This window comes from Strongylocentrotus purpuratus, unplaced genomic scaffold (genome assembly GCF_000002235.5).
Source record: "Strongylocentrotus purpuratus isolate Spur 01 unplaced genomic scaffold, Spur_5.0 spur5_scaffold_19, whole genome shotgun sequence".
Lineage (NCBI taxonomy): Eukaryota > Metazoa > Echinodermata > Echinoidea > Camarodonta > Strongylocentrotidae > Strongylocentrotus > Strongylocentrotus purpuratus.
The window spans coordinates 23615404-23641172 of NW_022145604.1; the positions used below are offsets into that span (position 1 = coordinate 23615404).

Consider the following 25769-nt stretch of genomic DNA (forward strand, 5'->3'; position numbering starts at 1 on the left):
AAAGAAGACGATTCGTTGAACCATTCTCGACTCTTAATCCTTGTCTGAATTCAGTCCCCCCCCCTTTTTCGAGCGAAGCGCGGAAGCTTTGACGTTTCATTAAATTATGAGAGAAAGAAGACGATTCGTTGTACCATTCTCGACTCTTAATCCTTGTCTGAATTCAGTTCCCTTCCTCCCGCGCGGAGGGCGGAAGCTTTGACGTTTCATTAAATTATTAGAGAAAGAAGACCATTCTCGACTCTTAATCCTTGCTAAAATCAGCCCCCCCTTTTTTTTTCGCGCGAAGCGCGGAAGCTTTGACGTTTCATTAAATTATTAGAGAAAGGAAGATGATTCGTTGTACCGTTCTCGACTCTAAATCCTTTTTCTTCCTTTTTTCTTTCTCTCTCTTTTTTTTTTTTGGGGGGGGGGGGGGGGGGGCAACCACCCCCACCACACCTAGCTACGCGCCCAGTCTCCCATTCTCTTTTGCACTTTTGCACTTCGCGCTTAACATTTACTAAGCTCGTTGCTTTTTAACGCTGCGGCTTTGCATTTGACGCTCTTCATTTATATGATGCTGTTGATTGAATAAATTGAATAAATTCATCAATTCCTGATGAAGCCGTATGAGCGAGAATTCATATACGGTCGTCTCGTTTACCTCGTTTTCTATTTATAATGATAATAATAATTACAGCGCTTATATAGCGCCTAACACTTACTTATATATGTTTGTATTATGAAAATGAGATACCAAAATGTGTATATTGATTGTCATCTTGCGAGTAATAACCATTAACTACTCTCATCGGGCTCTCATCATTATTTTTTTTTAGTTTTGTTTTTATGATGAATTATTGGGGGGGGGGGGATGATTGTACAGGCCACCCCCCCCCCCCCCACCTGAAATATTGGGGGGGGGGGAAATATTCCCCCCCCCCCCCCATCCCCCCGGGATCGACACCCATGACTGTTTGATTTTACTAGCCTCCATATGAATACATCAATGAATGAATGAATTAATTAATTAAAAAAAAAAATACTTTTCCCCTCTAGGATTTGGCACATTTGGCTTACCATACAACGTCAAACGTGATGGGATCTCTACGAACTGAATATCACGCGATTGCGTGCAATCGCGTGCCAAATTGCGTTCAATGGGGGAAAAATGGCCAGATTGCCATCGGTACTTCAAACTCGGTAGCGATAACAAAAATTTCTGTAAGTTGATAACTTATTTCCTATTGAAAGTTTAATAATTTGAATGAAGGCCATTCGCATTCTCTTGAGCATTGCCCCACGTGTTGATTTTGGTGCTGTAAGTTTTATGTTGGGCGTGTGTGCGTTCGTATCGTGCGTGTATTGTGACGTGGGGTATGTTATGCTGTATTTTGCTGGGAGTCTATGCCAATACATTGACTTTGTACAGAGACTTTCATTTTATGAGGGATAAATCCTCGGGAGGATGGACAACCCATAAAAGTAGATGGTGAACTAGGGTTATTTTCTAGTTACACGGGATCCGTTTTTTGCATCACCAGGAGGAGCAGTTCGGTAACCCGCGATCCGCGCAAAGTGCCAATGAAAAAAAATTCCACAAAAATACAGTCGATCCTTATTTTTGAGGACGCATTTGTCTGCATTTACGAGGATATCCTTGATTATGAGGACGATCCTCATTCTCGGACTAGCGCCCCTACTGTCACTGATTGTGCCGTTTTCGTGCAAAAATAAAATATAATGTGATTTTTAGTGTACCCAATTTCATCAAAGCCAGTGTGCGCGCTATGGTCTTGCAACCAGCGGTGTGCATTATGCGCTTACGTTAGCTAAGTGATGAGCCGTAGCTACAAACAATCTACAATGTTCGCGGGCCCCACTGTCAAGTAGCCGATCAAGCATCCAAAAAAGGCCGTCATAAGCCCCAGTTTGTGCGCTGAATGTGATATGTGGGATTTTGTTGGGAAGACAAAACTTCCTTTCAAAAATTCAGTAAACACTTCAATTTTGAAAAAACTGCTTAATAATGCGCAATATGGATTAAGTGTATATATAATATGACAAAGTTCATGATAAAACGTACCCAAATTTGGACTTGCCGGGGTGAAAATCAGACAAAATTTCAGCTTTCTAGCGGTAGTAGCAACCAAAATCGCAGACGCAAGAAGCTGCAAGTATGTTGGAAATAGGTACGCACATAAGTTTGCCAAATAACGACATCACTTTTTTGTTAACATGATATCAATCCACCCTTTTCAATACCAATGCATCCAGCTCACAGACAAAAATTTAGCGCACCTTACGTACACTGTACGTAAACATAGATCGTGCGCAAGCGCATCCTCTAGTGCCGAATGACGGACGCTACCCAAAGTAGAAAAAAGCCTGGAAAGAAAAAAGTTCAAAATTCAGGGTTAGGGTTACGGTTGCCGTGAGGGTGAGGAATAGTGCGTAACTATCCTCTTTCCAGGCTTTTGTCTACTTTCGGCAGAATCTGGAGAATTACCAATGTGTCAAAATAGAATAATAAAAATCGCATAGTCCAAAAGGTTTTGAAGAGTTGTTTGAACTTCAAGAGCAAGCAATGGCAAAGCCAGGGAGGGGTTTGGAAAATTGAGGTCACAATTCAATTGTACTTTTGTAGTATTGTACAAAGCGTTTGTACTTTGTTTTCATCTGTGATTTTGGTTTTACTTGTAAACAATAAATGGAAGAAGGTTCTTTGAAATGAGAATCTAGTTTAATTTGATTGACACGATCGAGAAAAGTCAGAAACAACATTGGAAAGATTGGTATGTTTGTCACCACTCACAAGATTTTTTTCATTACATCTTGTCAGCATGAGATTCATTTATTCATTCATTTCTTTCTTTATATATATATAATTATTTTTAATTTCAGTTTATTTTATTTATAACACTTTTATTAGTAGTTACAGTGTATGTATCTATCATTTTGGATTTATTTGAGTTTATTTATTTTCCTTGTTTCTCTTTGTTAGGATGATGGGATGCTTCCAATGTCTTTCGTGCTAAGTGGTCACAAGGATCGAGTCAATTGTGTTAGGTGGATAGAATCCAGTGAATCAGACCATGGGCAAGTCCAGGACTTAGACCAGGAACTTGTATCTGGATCAACTGACGGTGCTCTTATTCTCTGGCGTGGGTCAGTTAGTGAGGTAAGAAGTAGAACAAAAGGATTAAAGGGAAAGTCTACCCTGATACTAACTGCTTTTGATGAATGTTTAGTACAGAAAAAATGGGGAGTGATGCCCTGAAGTTATATCATACTGTATGTCTAATAGAGTTGCTCGTAATTGAAATACAATGAAACCTGCATTTCAAGACCACTCAAGGGAAACATGAAAAGTGGTCCTTATAGGCAGATGGTTATAGGCAGTACAGGTTTGAATGAAAAAATATTCAAGGGAGACAACAAATATGGTCTTTGTATACAGGTGGTCACTAAAGCAGGTTTGACTGTACAAGTATAAATGAGCGCTGAGGATCAACTTTATGAGGGAGAAATCTTGGAAATGCGCCAGAATGGCCTCTATATGAAAACGCACCACATAGATTCCATTTTTACTTTGCTTTGATTATAAACCTTTAGGTCAGTCAGGAACCCGTGACTTTTACTAGCCAATCACCTGTCTGATTATCAAGATATTTATGATTGGAAATCGAAATCAAATTTTGCGTTTGCCAAACGGCTTTCATAACACCACAGTCTACTGGGGTAAACTAGTACGGTAAAACCGGTCACTTGATGATTTGTACTTTTTTTGAGGCACTTCTTGGTCATTTTGAAGGGCAATTTTTTTTTTAGGGCTTCCAGATTACACCATATCACAGACACTGATAACATGTAGGGCTGTGCATCTCAGATTTAACATTGTTAAACGATGCCTTTATTGACATTTATTGATCCTTCCTTCCTTCCTTCCTTCGGCAGCTTGCTCTATCAAGCGTCTTGTCTGGCCACACTGGATCTGTGACAGCAGTAGATGCCATTGCCATTCCAACCTCCTCTGATTCGGGCTTCACACGCAGGACTCTGATCGTCAGTGCATCCACTGACTCCACTGTCAGGATATGGGAGAGGAGAGAAAGAAAGGAGCAAGGAGGAACAGAAGGAGGAGGAGGAGGAGCAGAAGGAGAGCTTGTGTTTGTGGAGAAGCAGTGCATTTCATTTGGATCGGGCTTTGCTGTGGATGTGGCAATGACAGTCATCAGTAGCGGCAATGGTAGGTTCAATCATTGTTCAGGACTGATTTTTTAAAGCTGTCTCTACTAGTTTGGCCAGGGGGATTAGACCACCCTGCAAGGTCACTGACAGGTGGTTATCTCATCAAGTCAGCTCTCAATAAACATAGGAAAAAGAGGATCATGGGGGACCAAGGGGCACCGCTAAGGCATTGTTTTCTATACTTCTACTTCTACGGCGATACTCAGCAGGATCCATAAGTCAGGATGTAGTGCTAAGGAATAAACTATCTAGTTCTTGGTCTAGATGCTTGGTGGAAGCGCTCCCTTGAAGCCCTCCAGTGAAGTAGCGTCAAGAGGGAGCAAGGTCACTGACGGGTGGTTATCCTCTATATAGAGGGAGCAAGTACATCGTAGCTACAAGTAGTACAGTGGGGCTTTAAAGGGATCGTCCCTAAATTAACAATTTGAAGATGATGATAAAATAAGGCAGAAAATGCATTAGATCCAAGAGAATCACTGCTGAAGGCTTATTAGCATAAATCAGTGAGTATCATACATGTACATACATTTCCTACAGAGATTGATTTGATCACGATCAGTGCTATTATCAATTCCTTGATATGTAACAAGCCCTTCAGTTGATTAACCTTCTAATAAAAGTTGGTAGGATTTGTAATTTTCTATTTCTACATTTAAGGTTTTAAAAAGAATATATATTGATAGAAGCTAAGACAAACGTTCAAAGTTATACACATTTTTGTAAAAATAATGTTCCCAATTTGTACTTGTAGAGGGATTTCTATTCTTATAGAAAAATATGCAGCATCAAAAGCTATAATGCAACAAAACTGGACCTTTATGTGTATGCTGACTCATTCTTGTCATACCTTGTGTTTATTTAGGGCCCTCGAAAGTGTATAAATTCAACACTTCACAAAGCCTGCATTGTTTTGTCATACTGACTGATCATCTCAACATCAATTTCTTTTGATTTCACTTAATACACAGTTCCCCTGCTAGCTGTGGGTGGCGATGACTGCAAGGTGCACTTATACACAGAGATCAATGGTGTCTTCACCAGAGTACAGAGTCTTTCTGGTCACGAGGACTGGATTAGAGGACTGGATTTCACGCATGATGGTAAGAAATATTAAAATAAAAGTTTAGTTACAATGTGACCTGAGAGCGATGACATTTTTGGCCAAGTGTTAATGCCTCCTCTGGATTAGGGGACGGGGTTTACACCAGTGGCGGATCCACGGGGGGCCTGCCTCCCCCCCCCCCCCCCCCTCCCCCTTGAGAAAAAAAATCATGTAAAAACACGTGATTTTTACCTTTTTGGGGGGTTGGGCCCCCCCCCCCCCCTCTGGCGATCAAGGGGGGGGGGGGGGGGTGGGGGGTGCAAATTTTTAAATTTTCGAGGACCAAAAAAAAAATTGTACTCACTACTATGCGTGACATTTTCATGACTCGCTGTGCCAGTGCGCGGACGAGGGTACAGTGTATAGCGTACATATAGTGTACGTTTCGAAAAATCGCACACACACATGACGCGACGTGATAGCCGGCCTGCATGCATGCTACGACGTGCATGCGATATACGTACACGAGCCCTGCAAGGAGCTAGCTGAGGCCTCGAGGCGGTCAGCCAGTATGTAGTCTAGCAATTACTACCTTTTTTTTTCTCTTCCCAGTCTGGACCTGATGCTTGACAAAAATGGTTGCCATGCATGACAGCCTTTTCAGACCCTTGATGCGAGACTGTCACGCATAATGTGTGACACTTGGTAGCTCTGGATTGCATTGTTCAGTAAACCATTCTGAGGGGTGTTTCACATAAATCCTTAGCCGAACTTATCTCTAAGTTGGACTTAACAATTATGGAAAGCCGTTACCACCTTTGAAAATATTTTTTCTAAAATTATTTAAAAAGCTGAAAATGTTGATTCAAATCATTCATATTTTCAATTATCATGTGAAATTTCATGTTCTTGATGTGGAATTTATGAAAAGTCTAAAATACTTGAATTTTTGCTTTTGAATATATTTTATTTTAAGGCTACAAATGGCTCTCCATAATTTTTAAGTCCAACTTAGAGTTAAGTTCAACTTAGAATATTTGTGAAACACCCCCCTGTTCTGTATTGTTTTGCATTTACTATAAATGGAGTACCAGTAATAGATGGATTGTATTTTGCTTTGGTGGTGTTCAGATGATGGTGATATTCTCTTAGCGTCATGTGCCCAAGATTGCTTCATCAGGGTGTGGAGGATATCAGCAAGCAGACTCAAAGCTGCTCAAGATACAGAGATCCAACTCAAGAAGAATACCTTCACCGTGTTTCATCAAGGTAAGATTTCAGTAATCAGGCCTGATAATTACCCAATTTAAATCTGTTTCCTGATTTCTAAAAAAAAATCCAGATATTTGTTACCAGATTTTTTTCTTCCTGATTTTTAAAAATATTTTTTCCCCCGATTTTCCCCTTATTTCCTCTATTTTTCCCTATTTTTCCCCAATTTTCTTACTCAAAGGAGGGAATGTTGTTAGATGCTATTCCCCCCCCCCCCGATTCCTCTTCTTCTCTGTTTTTTTACTCAAGGGGGGTGTGGTTGAGGGGGAAAAAAAAATCTTTTTTTTAGTGCTCACTATCATACCTGAGTAATGCAGTGTTTACAGTTAAAAGGAGTGTCGTAGTCGAGTGGTTTAAGCACTTGACTTGAAATTCGAAGGTTGTGGTTCGATCCCCGACACGGCACTAATGTCCTTTGGCAAGGCATTAGTCTTCATTTGCTTCACTCGACCCAGGTGAGGAAAATGGGTACCTGGCAGGAATTAATTCCTTGAAATGCTGGAGCGCTGTAATGGCAGCTGGGCTACAGTCGGTGTAATAATTAATGCGCCTCGGAATAGAATTTCCGTAGAAATGCCTATAATTATTATTATCAATTATTAATGCAGTGTTTACAGATACATGTACAATTACAATGCTAGTTGCTACTCAGGCTTTTGCAATGCGATATTACTCAAATTACAATCAGGCTTGTGACATGCACTTAGACCAAGTACTCAACTTTATCATTAACCAATTTGTACAATCTATGTAGTTTCAGAGCAGAGGTATGCTGTGAGCCTGGAGTCTGTATTAGCTGGTCATGAGCAGTGGATCTATGCAGTACACTGGCAGAAGCCATCCAGGAATGGTACGTAAAGCTGCATGAAGACTTTATTATAGGGATAGTTGAGTTCTGTTTTCAGATCGCAAATGCCTTCAAATTGCATGGATATTGCTCTTATTCTTATCTATGACGCTGCTAGTGCCCTTTTATAACCTAAAATTGCAAAGAAGGTAATTTTAGACCCCAAAATGTGTGAAATTTAGCCAATACAATCATACCAATTCAGCTCCACTTTCAAAAAAATATGGTGACCATTAATTAATTAATTAATTAATAATAATAACAATACATGGGCTTGCTGATTGTGCGTAATATAACCAACACGAAAAAGCCAACAAAAAAGCCAACATCAGCATTGGCTGAAATACAATGTAAAAGGCGCTATTTTGTTTTTTCAACGGCTTTCAACAGCTGGTTCAAATTATCTGATATTTGTGGTGGTACACAAGTATTAGAAATCGTTATATTTATGGACATTTCAGCCCTCTCTGAACCGTTTTTGATCAAACAAAGATGATTTTGTCATTCAAATAGTATGTTCTTTCAAATTTGACAGTCAGTTTTTCATTATCTCACAAAACACAAAAAAATATTTTGTGTAGCACCCTCTGCAACAGAACTCAACTATCCCTTTAACTGATGTATGCTACGTCACTGTGAGAATTTTACCAACCATGACACAAAACAGAGTAAGTGCCCTGTGTCTTAGATGGAGATCAATCTCACAAAAACCTACTTTTACAACAAAATGGATTGGCTTGAACCCATTGCTTATAAGAACCAGTTGGTCCCTGTATTATACGTACATTAGAATGAAAGAATTCAGCAGTCAAGAGGCAAAGTTATTAAATAAACTGTTGTTTACCAGTATTTTTATTTTCTGTGTGGATTTCTTAAAGGGACTTGGTAACATTGTTCAGATGAGAGATAATGGTGCTAAGGTAGTGACTTCAATGCTAGATGTACAATTAAAGATAATCTGAAAATTTGAGTGAAAACGGACCATTATTCATGGTACATATTGGGAAAAACTGATCTGATCGATTCCTTAATTCTCCCAACTATATTATTACAATTTAATTACATTTTAGGTGAATAGAAATCGTCACAAAGCAATAAAATGGCTCTACATTCCATTCCAGACATTTAAGTGTTGACAGATTTTTTTATAGCCTGTTTTATGTCTTTTTTTCATGGAAAAAACGGTTAGGAAAATTCAAAAATGGTTGGGAGAATTTACTGTTAATCACTGTTAGAGGGTGTCATACATCGACTCCTTCAAAGAAAACCATAGATATCTCTGTGGTTTGAGAATTTTTTCACAATTTTTTGCATGTCAGAGGGTTAGTACAGTAGAAGAAATATAGTAAGTAACATTTTATACAAAAATTAAGCAATTTTTTCATCAACCTTCAACAATGTTACCAAGTCACTTTAAGATGCAACCACCTAATTGATGCATTTAGCTTACACATTGTGAATTTACTCTATGGAAATGGTAACCGAACCGAAAACACAGTCAAACAAAACAAGTTTTTAAAAAACAAGACTTGAGATGTCAGCTCAAATCCTTCCTGTACTCAATGAAATATTTCAATCTATTTGGTTGGTTATCTCTATTCTTACTTTTAGGAAATGGTAAATATCACCAGCCTTTGTGCCTATTGTCAGCCTCGATGGACAAGACCATGATTATCTGGAGGTTTGATGACCAAAATGCAATGTGGATTGACGAGGTGAGAATAAACTTTTGGTTCCATGAAGGCAGTTCATGGGTCATCAGTGGATGTTTATTTCCTCTCCTTTTAAATATTTGATTTTTCATATATGCTGTTTCACAACATCTTCCAAAATTTGTTTGCAATTGAATTGTTTACATGTATTTGTATGCAGGTACCTAATCTTATACATGACACTCGAATGACTGTTTGTACATATATATGTGTTACATTTAATTTCTTGTGTATAGTCCAAGAACACCTTGTATCAAACAATCAGGAAAGAATGTTACAAGAAAATGTTCTAATCTCCTATGGATAAACATGTGATGCTGCAAGCCGCAGTGAATTATTTTTATAAGGATTTACATGTACAGTAAGCATAATATGCTTGACATTTCTGCATCCTATAAAACACAGTGAGTACGTGTAGGAAAATTTGTTGTGTGCAGCTCCATCCCTGCTTCCCAATTATCTAGTATAAACCCACAAAAAAAATAAAAAAATAATAGAAACAGAATCCTTCACTTCCTGAGTCATGTGTGAACAAGCCATAATTTGATTTTGATTTGATTTATTTATTTCTGTTTGATTTTCTTTTTCTTTTGCATTTTTACAAATATATAACAAACAAACCATTGCAAATTTTACACATTTCAAAATAATATAATGTCGAATAAAGTAAGGCTGACTGTGACTAATCAACAACAAAAATTAAACAGGAGGGTTGACAAAATAAGTAAAGCTTGATAGCATGACTACCCTCAATGGATACATAATTATATGGATATGGAGGAACAAATGTTGGTAAAAGGGGAAAGAGAGAGAGAGAGAGAAAAGAAAAAGAAAGAAAGAGGGGTTGTGCATCAAGATTTACAGATGTATGTGGTACAATGTAGTTGGATTTCAATTTGATATATGAAGATAAAAAAGAAGATGCACATTTTAATATTAGGTGGCCAACTTGGGATATAGTGTAGAATGAGAAGACTCTGTCATTGGCCAAATAGGCCCCTTTGTTCTGCAAATCAAACTCTCTTGACCATTAAAAAAGCAAAAAAAAAATACTTTGGTGATAGGTCCTTTTCATGCTCTGCTCCACGTTTGCGGAATTCTCTTCCAGCCTCCATTTGTTGCATCTCTGATATTACTTTTTTTTTTTTTAAACTAAAAGCGAATCTAATGGAAAAGGCATATTCAACCTACCAGTAGTTCTTAAATTGTTACCTTACCTTATTATCTTATGTGTGATCAATTCACTTGTGTTCTCTTGTCATTTCTCTGTTTAGTTTTACTTGCATCAATATTGTAAAGCACTTTGATATACAAGTATATAAAGTAGAAGTTATTATTATTATTATTTAACCTTGGACAGGTTCGAGTGGGAGAAGTAGGAGGTAATACCCTGGGGCTGTATGGCTGTCAGTTTAGCCCGGATGGTGAGGCTATCCTATCACATGGCTACCAGGGTGCTTTCCATCTCTGGACCAAGGAGGCGCCCAAGGCATCAGGGGAAGGACAGGTAAGTCTGATGGAACACTTTGTAGTAAAACATACATGTACAATTTGTACCATTACCTTTATCCCCCAAAGAACGACTCCGAAGGATCGCAAGAAAACTTTCCATTTCTGGACCATGATGGCACCCAAGACATCATGGAAAGCAGAGGTTAAGTTGGATAGAACAATTAATGATGGTGCAGTTTAAACTATAGCCCCTAGAACAACTGTGCTAGGAGTGTCATTTTTGACAGACATGGCACATTATGAATGTTCACTACTATTATTAGAATTACGTTGTTAAGATTAAAAAGAACACTTTCTATCTGTTTTATAAATACATGTACAGTCCAGTGCCACAACTTCTCCCAGGTTGCTTAATAGAGCCTTTAATAACCTATATTGGCTGTCGATGCTGATGTCGGGAACAAAGATGCTGCTAAGGTACCGTCTTTTGGTCTCTGGCATCCTTTGTATACCTTTTTGAGAAAGTGCTTTGCAGATCGCATTCCTTGAATTTTTGATGATTTTTTCGTCAAAAATAAAACCAAAATATTCCTCATGACCAGTTTGAAGAATATCCATGCAGCATTTGAAAGATTCTTGTTATTGCAATGATTAATGCTTATGTCAAAGTATTGTCAACAATTACAATCAATATTAAAAAAAGTGTATGGGCAATTAGTGACGTACTCTTCACCAACAAGTGCGCTAATTTGCAGGTAAAAAAATAAAGCCCTGCTGGCATGGGGATTCAGAGAGCTTTATGGAATGTTTATAATTGAGGTCATCCTTCCAAAATTTTTCTGAATTCTTTTCTTGCTTCAGGGTCCAAGCTCGTGGAGTCCGTCAGAGGTGGTCAGCGGTCACTACTCAGGCGTCCAGGACCTAGCTTGGAACCCTGATGGGAATTTCTTGTTGAGTGTAGGCCTGGACCAGACCACTAGGCTACATGCAGTGTGGAGGCGAGACGGCAAGGAGGTATGAGATCCATGTTGTTGATTCTAGCTTGTAGGACGACGATCCGAGATTTGCTCCAGCATATATTTTAGATGCATGGCCTGTCTGATTATCAAGATATTTATGATTGGAAATAAAACTTTCATTTTTGTTTTCCTAATGTTTTTTTTTACACTACAGTCTACTTGGGAAAATGAGTATGGTAAAACCGGTCACTCAAAGATTTTTACTTTTTTGAGGCTCTTCATGATGATTTTGAAGCTCAATTTTTGTGGGGCTTCAATATTACACAATAACACAGATATTACACAGATAACACGTAGGCCATGCATATCAGATTTAACATGGTTAAACGATGCCTTTAAGGTTAGGTTTAGAGTGAGGGCTAGCCCCCAACTCCAACCTAACCTTACTTTCTAAGTGCTAACCCTACATATTTGACAAGAAAAAGCCCCTAGCATATCTTGCAGGCCTGATAAAAACCCGATTTAAATCGGTTTCCTGATTTTTTTTTTTTTAAATGTTTTTTTTCTTCTTCCCTATTTTATCCTGATTTTCCCGATTTCCCCCTTATTTTCTCTTTTCTTCCCTATTTTGCCCTATTTTTCTTAAAATTTTCCCTATTTTTCCCCACTTTTCTTACTCGAAAGGGGGGAATGTTGTTAGATGCCATTTTTCCCCCGCTAATCCTCATCTTCTTTTTTACTCAAGGGGGAAAAACAAAAAAACCTATATTTTTTTAGTGCTCACTATCACCCCTGAACCCTGTTCCATCATTGTTGTAGTTTTGGTGGGTTAGTTACTGTATAATGTATTGTGATCATTATAGCTTCTTAATATGCATTCAATTTGTCTCCCTCTCCAGTCATGGCATGAGATAGCTCGTCCACAGATCCATGGTTACGACATGCATTGCTTAGCTATGATTGGACCTCACTCATTTGTTTCAGGAGCTGATGAAAAGGTACCTAGATAGGCTCGTCAGATATGGCGCAGTAAACTGCCCCCAAAATTTTGCTGCGTTTTTTTTAACGTGTATAAAATGAAAGGCAACTGTAAAAAAGAACTTGCGCATATCAACTTTAGCTGATGTGTTTATAGCTCTGTGTTATACGATACGGAAATGGGGTAGTGTATTTACACTTTAAGTTATCATAAAAAAAACACAGTTTTACCGCATAATATCTGAACGTGCCACTGGATAATAACATAGTGCTGTCAAACGAAACACTTTTTGATTTGATTTGATTTGATTTATTGGTTTCTTAAGTATAAGAAAGTTGCGAATTTCGTAAGGGGTCTAGATTGGCCAGCTTCATACCACGAAAAATACATAAATCTCAATATTTTGCAAGTTCTGGTTTCTTATTGCAAAGAATGTGCAGTCAATAACAATTTTTAACAAAGGTTTCAAAAATATGTGTCAAAGCATTCAAAACGGAGAAATATCAACCCAAAGAGGGAGAATTTTTTTTTTTTTTTTTTTGTTTGTTGAGAATTCTGACTGTGTAGAACAGGTGAATATGCATGTGACACCTGTTCTACACATTTTTACATAATAGTGGTGAAGGGATGTTCCTTTGTTTACCACAGCAATTGTTGAAGGCAGAATGAGAAATTGTATACATGTATTTTGTCCTCTTTCTTTGTCCGTGATGTTCATAGTGTCTTTATCTTTGTCTCCATACTTTTGAATAGGTTCTCAGAGTTTTTGAGGCACCAACCAACTTTCTTAACAACTTGACCAAGATATCTGGGGTTGACACATCATCAGTTAAGGCATTACAGGTATGAAGATTACCCCATCCCCCAACAGACACACACACACAAATGCACCCACACCCACACTGGTCCACACACACCAGCCCACACATCACCCCTACCCCACCCCACCCCACCCACACATTGTTGAATTAAAATGCCTCTATTTATGTAGTTTTACTGACGACACCGCATCATTCCAAATTGACATGGATAGCAAGATTTTGTTAAATAGTCTGATTTTCAGACCCTTGTACCGAAAGGTTGTACGTTTTGTGCTACACAAAGATTCAATCAGTTTAATTCTGGCCATTACAAGAAGTGGGTTATTGATGTAGACAACTGCTCATGTACCTGTTACAGCTCATTTTATGTATGTTATTACCACCAAAAAAAAAGAAATTGGTCAGTTACTGAATAGTGTCTGACAGTACAGTCTAGAAAGTTATTTTTTTTCTTCATAATTTGAATACAAGGACACTGCTAATGTGACATTTCACAGATTGGACATATGTGACATATTTGTAATTCATGTAAATTTCTAGAGAATTTGATGTTGGCTGCAAAAGGGATACAGTACCTTTAAACAATGAATTTGACCATTGCTTTAATATCTTTATATTTGCAAGATTATTGTGAGAGAAAAAAACCAAACCAACATACTTTTCATTTTATTTCAAAACTTCATGGATAATGAAATGACATAGATGTGATCTAACAATAGTTTAGGACTCCAATAGGACTGGAATTTGGAAATGGATCCTCAGATGTAGCATTCGTAATTCACTGTTAGTCCTATTATATTACTCAACCCAGGTGATGTAAATGGGTACCTGGCAGGAATTAAATCTTTGAAATGCTAGAGCGCCGTTTAATGGCAGCACAGCTAAAGCCGGGGTAATAATCTCCAAAGTTTGGAAGCGCATAGTGATTGTAATAAGCGCTATATAAAAACTGAGTATTATTATTATTATTTACTTCTTGTTTACCATCGTTTGAGTCGATTGGCACCTTAGGCAAATAAAGGGGTAAATCTAAACCTCCTTTTTTCCCCTCTGTAATCCGGGCCTTTGAGTGGCTCTCTTGAGACAATTTAAATAAGGTTTATTACAAACAGAATCAGGGGGGTGTTTCACAAAGATTTTAAGTCAAACTTAACTCTAAGTTGGACTTAGAAATTATGGAGAGCCATTTGTAGCCTTAAATAAAATATATTCAAAAGCAAAAACTCAAGTATTTTAGACTTTTCATAAATTCCACATCAAGAAAATGAAACCTTGTATGATAATAGAAAATATGAATGATTTGAATCAACATTGTCATGCCTCTAAAATAACTTTAACAAAATATTTTCAAAGATGCTAACGGCTTTCCATAATTGTTAAGTCCAACTTAGAGATAAGTTCAACTTAGGATCTTTGTGAAACACCCCCCTGGGACTCATTCCCTTTGCAGGAGACCAAGAATCTAGCGGAGGGTGCCAGTGTACCAGCTTTGGGACTGTCTAACAAGGCTGTTTACCAGGGAGAGGGGGGTATGCCTAGCGTGGACAGAGAGATCCATCATCCTAGCGAGCAGTACACTGAGATTTACTTTGCACCGGTTGCTTTGGAGAGTAAGTGTTACTTTTTTCATGTATATATAGTTGTCACTCTCCACCCAGGGAAGTTAAAGCGGGTACCTGGTAGGAGGAAATTCTTTGTATGCTTGAGCACCTTTTAGTGGTAGCCAGACTAAAGTTGGGTAGTAATGTGATTGTAGTGGCCTCAGAAAGAATGGTATTATTACAGATGAGGCTACCATGGATAAACAACACACAACATCAAGAATTATAATATAATAATAATAATAATACATAAGATTTATAAGGCACCAAATCCACTTGACAGTCAAATGCTCAAGGCGCAGCTTGTGCAAAAGATGAAATACATGATACATAATATATACAAAAGTGCAATAGGAAAGGTACAGACATGAAAGATAATGGTAATCAATTATAAGCTAAATTAAACAGATATTTCTTAAGATTGTTTTTTAACACTTCAGCAGAACTGCTATTCTTAATCCATTGAGGGAGAGTATTCCACAATGATAATAGTAATACTGATAGTAATCATGATAATGATAATGATGAGGATGAAAATGATCAGAATAATGATAATGATCCTGATTTGCCTAACAGGCCCTCCAACTGAAGATCACCTGCTACAAAACACCCTGTGGCCAGAGACTCAGAAGCTGTATGGACATGGTAATGAAATCTTCAGCGTTGCTGCTCATCCCTCAGGAAACATCATTGCATCAGCATGCAAGGTAAAGGGTCTGACCAGGGGGTGTTTCACAAAGATTCTAAGTCAAACTTATCTCTAAGTTAGACTTACAAATTATGAAGAGCCATTTGTAGCCTTAGAATACAATATTTTAAAAAGCAAAAATTCAAGTATTTCAGACTTTTCATAAATTCCACATCAAGAACATGAAATCTTCAATGATTATAGAAAATACGAATGATTTGAATCAACATTCTATGCCTTTTAAAATGACTTTTACATACTATTTTCTAAGATGCTAATGGCTTTTCATAATTGTTAAGTCCAACTTAGAGATAAGTTCAACTTAGGATCTTTGTGAAGAACCCCCCTGACCTCAACGATAACAATATGAATCCCTTGCCTATGGGAACCAGATGACTCCTGTATAAGCCAGTTCGTAAAAAACTTTGGAGCTCATGACCCCAAAATATCCACAGATCTTTTACATGATGGCTACTTCCCACTTGTGCATTTTAGAATAATCACTGCCAAAGTGATGGAGGTGCTTCATGAATACCTTGTGTTTGCCTCTAGAGAAGAATACATCCACCTGTGTATCAGATAAATGTACTGTCAGTGCATAAATGAATACTGATTACATAACTGTCATGAGCATGATACCAGTATTTGCCTCAACAGGTTTTACAATTTGGGAACAATTACCTTAATCTGCCCATGCGCAGATAGTATTTATGACTGGCTTATAAATTGAGCCTTAGATGCAAATGAGAGGATTCAGTAGTCTACAAGTTGAGGTATAGACCAGTTTTGGAATCGCCCCCCTCTCAAAAAGTGAAATGGAAGCTCTTAATACCAATCATGTGAAAGAATATGTTCCTACTAATACGTGATGATACAAAATTTGCCAGGAAACCGCCTGCTAATTGATATATTGGGTAAATTATCATATCGATCCAGCCTGGAAAGAGATCACGAATGCACTTTTGGGTCATATACATGTATTTCTGCTTTTTTTTTGCGAATTTAGGTTGAAGTATTACCATCTAAACCTCTGCAGGCAATATTTAAACAATATTGAATACCGGTAGATACTTTGCACCCAAATCCCTTCTTGAACCGCAATTTTACTACTACCGGTCTTTATCTTTAAATCATTCTAATACCATGTAGCTCCCCTGTTGTTTATGTGGGAAATGAATAGACTTGTTTACTAAATTTATGCATACTTTTTCATCAAAAATTTTTCTTGACAACTAAAAAAAAAAAATTGCCATATGCTCAACTGACATAGCAACAACCAAATTATGCCAATCCCCTCCGTAGAGATGCCATTAATAAAAGCAGGAAAATGAAATGGCTGGTAACAAGGGGTTACGGAGAGGAACCTAGTTACATGAATTGAAATACATTTAATTTAGTAAACAGGTGTATTGTATTAAATAGGTCATACCTCAAAGATTTATGGCAATGAAGTATGTATCTCTAACCATTTTGAATCAAACCACACCTCTACCCAAATTTGGTTATTGTGTAATTTTTGATTTATTTTTTTTAATTCCTGTAATTTCTGTAGGCAGCGAAGCCAGAGCACGCAGCCATCATCTTGTGGGATACATCGTCATGGCAACAGAGAGGTCAACTGATGGCTCACTCCCTGACGGTCACTCAGCTTGCGTTCTCTCATGATGGCTGCTTTCTGCTCGGAGTGTCCAGGGACAGGACTTGGTCTCTCTTTGAAGAAGTCCAGAGCGCAGGTGGGAAGACTAGAGAGATGGCCATTCTTAAAGGCATCGTTTAACAATTTTAAAGGGATAGTTGAGTTCTGTTTTCAGACCGCAAATGCCTTCAAAGTGCATGGTTATTGCTCTTATTCTTATCTATGAAATTTATAGTGCCCTTTTAGAACCTAAAATTGCTATGAAGGTAATTTGATACCCCAAAATGTGTGAAATTTAGCCAATACGATCATACCAATTCAGCTCCACTTTAAAAAAAACATGGTGACCGTTAATTAATTATTTAATTAAAAATAACAATACTTGAGCCGGCTAATTGTGGGTAATATAAGCAACACGAAAAGGCCAACAAAAAAACCAACATCGGCATTTGCTGAAATACAACGTAAAAGGCGTTATTTCATTTTTTTTCAACGGTTTTTTCAAATTTGTCAAAGTATCTAATATTTGTGGTGGTATATAAGTATCAGAAATCGTTATATTTCAGTCGTCTCTGAACCGATTTTGATCAAACAAAGATGATGTTTTCGTTTAAATATTATGTTCTTTCAAATTTGACACTCAGTTTTTCATTATCTCACAAAAAAATTATTTTGTGTAGCGCCCTCTGCAACAGAACTCAACTATCCCTTTAAATTTTAGATGCACGGCCCTACGTGTTACCAGTGTCTGTGATATGGTAGTATATTTTAGCCCTAGACAAATTGCTCTTCAAAATGATCAAGCATTGCCTCCAAAATAAAATCTTTGAGTGACCGGTTTTTCCATACTCATTTTCCCCAATAGACTGTAGTGTTTTTAAAACTGTTAGGAAAACGTTAAATTTGTTTTCGATTAAATATCTTGATAATCAGACAGGCGATCGGCTTGTAAAAGTCATGGGGTTCCTGACTGACCTAAAGGTTTAAAATTATGATTGCAGCATGAATCCGGGATTTTGTTTCAGAATCTGAGACAAAGTTACCGAATCCCTTTCATGACAATCATCCCATATTTTGTATTAATAGCTTTTGATTCAGAGACTTAAAATATATACCAGATACACGAATAGGAAGGGCAAAAGCTATTGCACACACTGCACACAATGCTAGGAATTTCGAAGAAAAAAATGAGCTTTATAATCCTTAAGTTGGCAGCACATTGAGGGGGTTCAAAATCGTTGGGTCATTATTTTTTTATTTTTTTTATTATTAGTGTGCTTTAAACACCTTGAGCGGTGGATGTGAATGCTATAAAAACATCTAATATCATTATCATCATAAATTTTGATGATGCTCAGGATGATAATTATGATGATGATAATGGTTATTATTGATTTTATCAACATTATAATTATTATCATTATAATAATAATAATAATAATACTCAGTTTTTATGTAGCGCTTATTAGAATCACTAAGCGCTTCCAAACTTGGAGATTATTACCCCGGCTTTAGCTGTGCTGCCATCGCGGCGCTCTAGCATTTCAAAGAATGAATTCCTGCCAGGTACCCATTTACATCACCTGGGTTGAGTGTGGCAAATGTAGATCAATGTCTTGCCAAAGGACATTAGTGCCTTGGCGGGTCTCGAACCGCGGACCTTGTGATCGACAGTCCTGCGACTTAACCACTCGACCACGGCACATCTACATTATCATTGTTATTATTACCATTATTTGTATTATTAGAAGTAGTATTATCATTGTCAATGTTGTTGCCGTTATTATTATTAACAGGGATTCGCATTATAATTTTGGCCCACCAAATTAAACCCTCTTTGATTCTCACTGATTTCAATAGATAATCCGTATAGGCTGATAGCACACACCGATAAGAAGACATCAGTACATTCGCGTATCATCTGGGCATGCTCTTGGTCACATGATAGTCAATTTTTTGCTACATCCTCCAGAGATAAGAAGGTAAGCTTGATCATTTTTATTTTAAATTATTTTGCTTTTATGTAGCGGCTAATCGTTCCTATGTGGAGGAATGGTTGATATATTTGGTAAATTATCATATCTATCTGGACTGGGTAGATATCGCATAGTCCCATATACATTCCAGAACCTTGCAGTACACACCAATACTTATATGCTAGATGATCAACCTTTTCTGATTGATTCCACAACGTTTCTTTCACAATGTAATCGCATGACCAGAACTGGTCTATACCTTTAACCCTATTTAACCCCCCCCCCCCTCAACATTTTTCGCTATAATTTTTTAATGCAAGAAAACATTGCACTGAAATTTTGTGACTTTTTTCTTTCGAGTCTTGTGCATCTTTTGAAAGAAATTTTTCGAAAATCGGACCCACCATTACAAAGTCATGTGTCCTTTTGTCTTTGCATGTCAGCCTGAAAATCGCTCATTTTTGTGCTTTGTGTACAAAACATATTGAAATCTCATTTTTCAAATAAAGAGATAAAATATTGGTTATTTGGTCTTGTTTATAGTTTAGGTGTTTATTTTGGGGTCAAAATAGTTGAATTATAGTTGGAAATGAAATAAAACAACAAAAACAATAACATACATAAGTTAAAAAACAAAGAAATACATAAGAAATTATCAAAACAATAGATAACATAAGGAATAACCCTGGTTTTTCAATTTTTTGTGTTGTATTATTATTCCTAATGGTCTAACAAATATACATGTATGTAGTGAGAAAGAATGCTTAAATATGAATTATGTCTGATTTATGGGCAGAAATGTGAATTTTATGACCTTATTTGCATAAATTACCATAAATATGCAAATGAGTGAATTTTTCAAAAAATTGAAATTACCATAGTATTCTATACACTTCACTTGACATGTATGCAAATTTTCGCGGCGATCAGGCGTTTCACGGCCAAGATCATAGGGGGGGGGGGGGGGGGGGGGCCTTAGAAGCCCCCCCTTGGGCTATGCAGTTTCAAAATAGCCCAACTAAATAGGGTTAAAGAGAAGGTCAAGGAGTTGAGCAATTATATTTCAGCCTCAGCTTGCAGCCTTGGTGAAATATAACATCAGATTTGGAAGACCAAATAATCCAGAATTTTGTAAAAATCTAGATGGAGCAAAATGGTTTACTGGTAGTAATGTTATATAGTACTGTGGAGCAGGAGTCATTCATGCAGTGAGTAAAAGCATACCTGCCAACCTTTCACAGCAAGTATTAGTAATCTTGAAAGGAAACATTAGGATTACTGTCTATTCTTGATATTTTTACACGAATTTGTTTTCAGAAGAAGTTAGGATATCATAACATTAGTTTTGAGGGCCAAAATATAGCAATTAGTAGGCGGTTTTCCGGCAAAATTTGTGTCATCACATATGAATCAAAACATATTCTTTCACATGATTGGCAATAAGAGCTTCCATTTCATTTTTTGAGATTGGGGCGTTTTTCAAAACTGGTCTATACCTTTAAATATTTTTTTTCTTCTTCTTTTTCAGGTCATTGTGTGGGGTAAGAAGACAAGCGTGGATGAGGACCAAGGTGACGCCGGTCCTCTTGGACAGTACGGAGCTATGTCCAAGCCGCTGGACGTTGGTGATTCTGCCACAGCTATAGACTTTGCCAGACAACTCACAACAAATGGAAGGTAAATAAAGAATTAGTTATGGAGCCATTGTATTGGAATTACTAAAATGTTATAATGATAATATTGATGATAATAATATTGGATATTTTTATAGGGCTCATATCCACCACGCAAGGTGTTTAAGGCACTCCGGCTCAGGTCGGCTACTGATTTCGGTGAAATTCAAGAAATTCCTTCCTACCGGTACCCATTTAGCACCTGGGTGGAGAGTGGCAAATCGTCGGTGGGGTGACAAAACCTTGTATCTTAATTTTCTGAGATTTTGATTTTTTTGCATAATTTTGTATGTAATGGCCTACGACACCACCTCATAAATCCATGGAACGCCTCCTTCTCGGTTTTTTCACAAATTCCACACAAACACCCTTAAACTAAATCTCGTAACTTTAACCCCCTTTGAAGCTGCACTGACAAAACCTCGTAACATAAGATACGTAATTCCTTTTCCTCGTATAACTCACACACGGCCTATCAGTACCGAAGTTAATGTATACAAATCCTTGTAACTTATTCAACCAAATCCTGGTAACTCATCCAGAGTTGAAATTAAGAACTTGTATCTCAATTTGAATACAAACTAAAAACTTGTATCAATGTAGATAAACGCAAAAACTTTGTAACTCACTTTCAAATATAAAATCAATTATTTTACTGTATTTCAACAATGACATTAAAAATTGTATAAATATTCCAGTTTTAAAAAGAAAGAACGGTGTCACAGCACTAAATTTGTTGAGACAGGAAAGTTTTTTCGCTCTCCTGAAAATTCATGATTTTTGAGATACAAGGTTTTGTCACCCCACCGACGGAATGTAGATTAATGTCTTGCCAAAGGATATTCATTGGTGTTGAGGCAGCACTTGACAAAGTCTGAGTGATGATATGACTTCTTAAAATTGGTTGTATGACGCATGCTCCTGCAACCATTGCTCAGCCATCAATTTCCTGCTCTTACCATACTTCAAACTTCATTCGTGGATTAACCATTAACTAATAGTGTGTTTAGGTTAACCCTATTTAGCCCGGGCTATTTTGAAACTGCATAGCCCGGGGGGGGGGGGGCGTCTAAGGCCACAAATCACAAAAATGAGCGATTTTCGGGCTGACATGTAAAGACAAAAGGACACGTTACTTTGTAATGGTAGGTCCGATTTTCGAAAAATTTCTTTCAAAAGATGCAAAAGACTCAAAAGAAAAAAGTCACAAAATTTCAGTGCAAGATTTTCTTGCGTTAAAAAATTATCGCGAAAAATGTAGAGGCGGGGGGGGGGGGGGGGGGGGGGCTTCTAAAGCCCCCCCCCCCCCCCGGCTAGATAGGGTTAAGTGCTAAGCCTGGCGCCTCCCCCGCATTCGTGTTCCCAAAATCCAATGGCTTCTATTGGTAAATCAATAATGATAAATCAAAATCGACTTTAGCAACTGTCCACCAAAAAATTGTTGAGTGCAAATTTGACAATTGTAATTAAAGTAAACCTATCTTAGTAGTTTTTAATTGTGCAGCTGTGATTGTTCTATGTAATCATATTTGACTTTGGGTCTTACATGTAGTGTGTTTAGGTATATTGTAACCCAGTCATGTCCAATGGCTTCTATTGGTAAATCAATAATGATAAATTGAAATCGATTTTAGCAACTGTCCACCAAAAAATTGTTGAGTGCAAATTTGACAATTGTAATTAAAGTAAATCTATCTTAGTAGTTTTTTACTAGTGCAGCTGTGATTGTTCTATGTAATCATATTTGACTTTTGGTCTTAGAGTGTGTTTAGGTATATTGTTAGACAGTCATGTAGAAAATCACACGCACAGCTCACAGAAATGGGATATGGGACTACACACTCATGTGGCATGAGTTTTTGGTCTAAACCTCTCAGCTATTTCTTGATGTATATTCAAAATATAAAGGCATTTGAAGAGCAATCATTTTTAGGGGACATATTCACTATGGCATTCTTCCAAACTGATATTAAAAAAAGCTCACAAATTAATTATATACTTTACCGGAACTCAAGCGTGTTAAAGATAAAGTTGAGTTCTGGTCATGCAATTGCGTTGTTAAAGAAACAGTGTGGAATCGATCATAAAAGGTTGCTCATCTAGCATAGGCCTATAAGTATTGGTGTGTACTGCTAGGTTCTGGAATCATCAAAATGATAAGAAATTTGGCCAAGTCTTGGTAAAATTACAAGCACCTGTACACCAAAAGATAAATATGGGGCTACACGAACATGTGTCATAAAAATCTGTCCCGATATTTACGTTGTTTAATGCCATATTTAGAATATGAAAGCATTTCAAGAGCCATGCTTTTCGGGGAACATTTTTTATCTGATGTTCTTCCACACTTGCATAGTAACAATGATAACGCTAACAAATTATTTTTCACCTCTTCCGAGAACTCAACCTTCTAGTACTTAAATGTTTATTTTGACAGCTACATCCTGGCTGTTGGTGTAGAATCAGGATCAATATCAGTCCATTCATGGCATCCTTCCCAGCCAACTGCATGGACGTGTCTCGTATCCTTACCTAAACAGTGAGTAGAATATACCAGGGGTCAGTTCTCTATTTTTTATGAAAGCATGTAGGACTTGCATTTGTGGTGAATTCATAATAATAATAATAATAAAAACGTTACTTATAAAGCGCTTACCACCGAAGTCTCTAAGCGCTACAACAAACAAAGTAGACTGATAAACAATTACAGTGTGTACATATTAAACAAAACAAAATAGTGCAAATAAACCTACAGATTACAATACATGTGAAATACACATCAATTTGAACAGGATAAGTTAATGAATGCAAAAGCAATCTTAAATGTATGTGTCTTAAGACAAGTTTTAGATAAAAGGACTTGATAAAAGTGTAAAAAGATTCCTCTATAGTATTAATATTTGTGTACTCCAATCAAATTCACTTTTGGAGAGTGTTATATTTATAATTGGTTTGATTATTTTTTTCCAGCTCGGGTCACACCATGACTGTTAAACGATTGAGCTGGAGACCAACAAGTAGAAGTCAACCTGGTGAATCCAGTCAGAACCGGTTCCAACTGGCTAGCTGCAGTTCAGACGGGAGTGTGCGGATACACATGTTCGATAGCCTGTCGTGACATTATTCCTCCTCCTTGAAAGCGTAGAAACTGAAGGGCTACAAGTTTATAGACACTATTTTGACATTATTGTGGCACTATGGGCCATGGCTTTCACGAGCATAATAGCGCCATGTGAGTTGGTCAGCAGTAGATTTAGTACTTACATTTTAATAGTATATCCCCCCCCACACACACACACACACAATCGGTATGTTTCCATCAGCTCAAGATTGCCAAATAGCCTGCTATTTCTGATTTAGGAAATAAGCCAGAAGTCACAAATCCCGTCTTCATCAGCTTGAGAAATTAGCTCGAGATATTTTGCCCAGCGGTCGCGAATAGTGCGAGTCTTCAGGCTGGTGAAGTCGGGATATTTTGCAAACCAGCTAAATATATCTTGGGAATGTTTCCCGAGCAAATTGCCCGCTATTTGCCGTGCGCCTTCACCTGCCAAATAGCCTGCTATTACATGATCAGGCTTATATCCAGGCTCAGAAATAGCGGGCTATTTGGCAATCTCGAGCTGATGATGAGGACAGGCGTTTGGATGTTTTATTTCCCTCATGGCCTTTGACACCTTCCATTCTTCAGCATCCACCTGGGTGAAGTCAGGGGGCAATTTCATAAAACGTTTAATCTATAACAAATGCTTAATTTCTATGATAAATTTGCTCTCGTCCAATAAGATGCCTTGATTTCAGTAGCTTATAACAGTAGCTTGTAACTTGTTATTGATATCAAGTTTTATGAAACCGGGTCCAGATGCTCTTGTTCCGTCAAACATGGGGTTCTGAGCCATCGTCAATCTGGAGATTCTGATCATTCCTCTCTGAAGCCATAATAATAAATAAATAATAATAAATCAACTTTGTTTGAATTAGTTGTGCCATACCATCTCAATGTACCCATCCTTATCACCTGTAATATCTCAGTTGCGCCAATGAAACCTATACCTGACTGAACAATGAAGTACCCTGGTACATTATTATCTATATGAGGCTTCCAATGGTACAATAAATCAGTGTATTCAATATCTTTAGCGTAGTTTCCGGATGACTGACCAATATTGTTTTTGTATTGCTTAGTCATCCGGGAACTTCAACCATCGATATCGATATCACGCACAAAATAGCCATATTTACCGAGGTAACTCAAATTTTGTTATTTCGCTAGCCTGATAAAGATAATAATAATAATATTATGTGGCTTTGTTTTCGTGTGATACAAGAATATATTGCTCTCGCTCTGACAATATTGGATATATTCTTGTATCACACTCAAAGCCATCCAATATTATAAAAATACCCCAAATGGCCTGGGATTATTTGGTTTGGAGTCGGTCCGATGTCGCTCTCGTTGGTGTTACTGAGGTATATGATTTTTGTCATTCCTAAGAGTTAGATGAGATTTTCATTCTCCTTTCTGTCATGTAGAGAGGTCTTGTCCTTCCGTCTAATCATCTTCATCTCAGCCTGTGCTACACTTGTGACTGACAGCGTGTTCACACACAATTTTTTTATCCCGAAACTCTATAAAGAAACGTCGTATAAAGAATCATCGTATAAATGTCAGGGTGTCCACACACAAGAAACGTCTTATAAAGAATCATCGTACAAATTCCAGGGTGTCCACACACACCAGAAAGTAATTCCGAAACTCTACAGCGAAACGTTGTATAAGTGCGCAGTTTTACTACTGCTGTCATGAAATGAATGCGGAAATGAGAGGTCAGGTCTCCTTTCGCGTGCGGTCACGTAAAACTCCGCCCAGTTATACCA

The 25769-nt window shown here is 37.5% G+C and overlaps 1 protein-coding gene across 2 annotated transcripts; it reads left to right on the forward strand.

Moving 5' to 3' along the window:
- Positions 1–1057: 1057 nt before the first annotated feature.
- LOC763714 (elongator complex protein 2) lies at positions 1058–25209 on the forward strand. Of its 2 annotated transcripts, none has more exons than XM_030990645.1 (18): positions 1058–1206; positions 2987–3163; positions 3937–4231; positions 5202–5333; positions 6407–6544; positions 7302–7397; positions 9006–9109; positions 10467–10613; positions 11420–11572; positions 12417–12515; positions 13250–13339; positions 14768–14927; positions 15495–15625; positions 17159–17339; positions 19103–19224; positions 20747–20895; positions 23329–23430; positions 23862–25209. In XM_030990645.1, the coding sequence occupies exons 1-18, from the start codon at positions 1081–1083 to the stop codon at positions 24007–24009; spliced, it is 2550 nt and encodes an 849-aa protein (XP_030846505.1). In that variant the 5' UTR covers positions 1058–1080; the 3' UTR covers positions 24010–25209. The 2 variants fall into 2 exon arrangements, with proteins under 2 accessions (XP_030846505.1, XP_030846506.1); XM_030990646.1 differs by having other exon boundaries at positions 3940–4231.
- Positions 25210–25769: the final 560 nt, after the last annotated feature.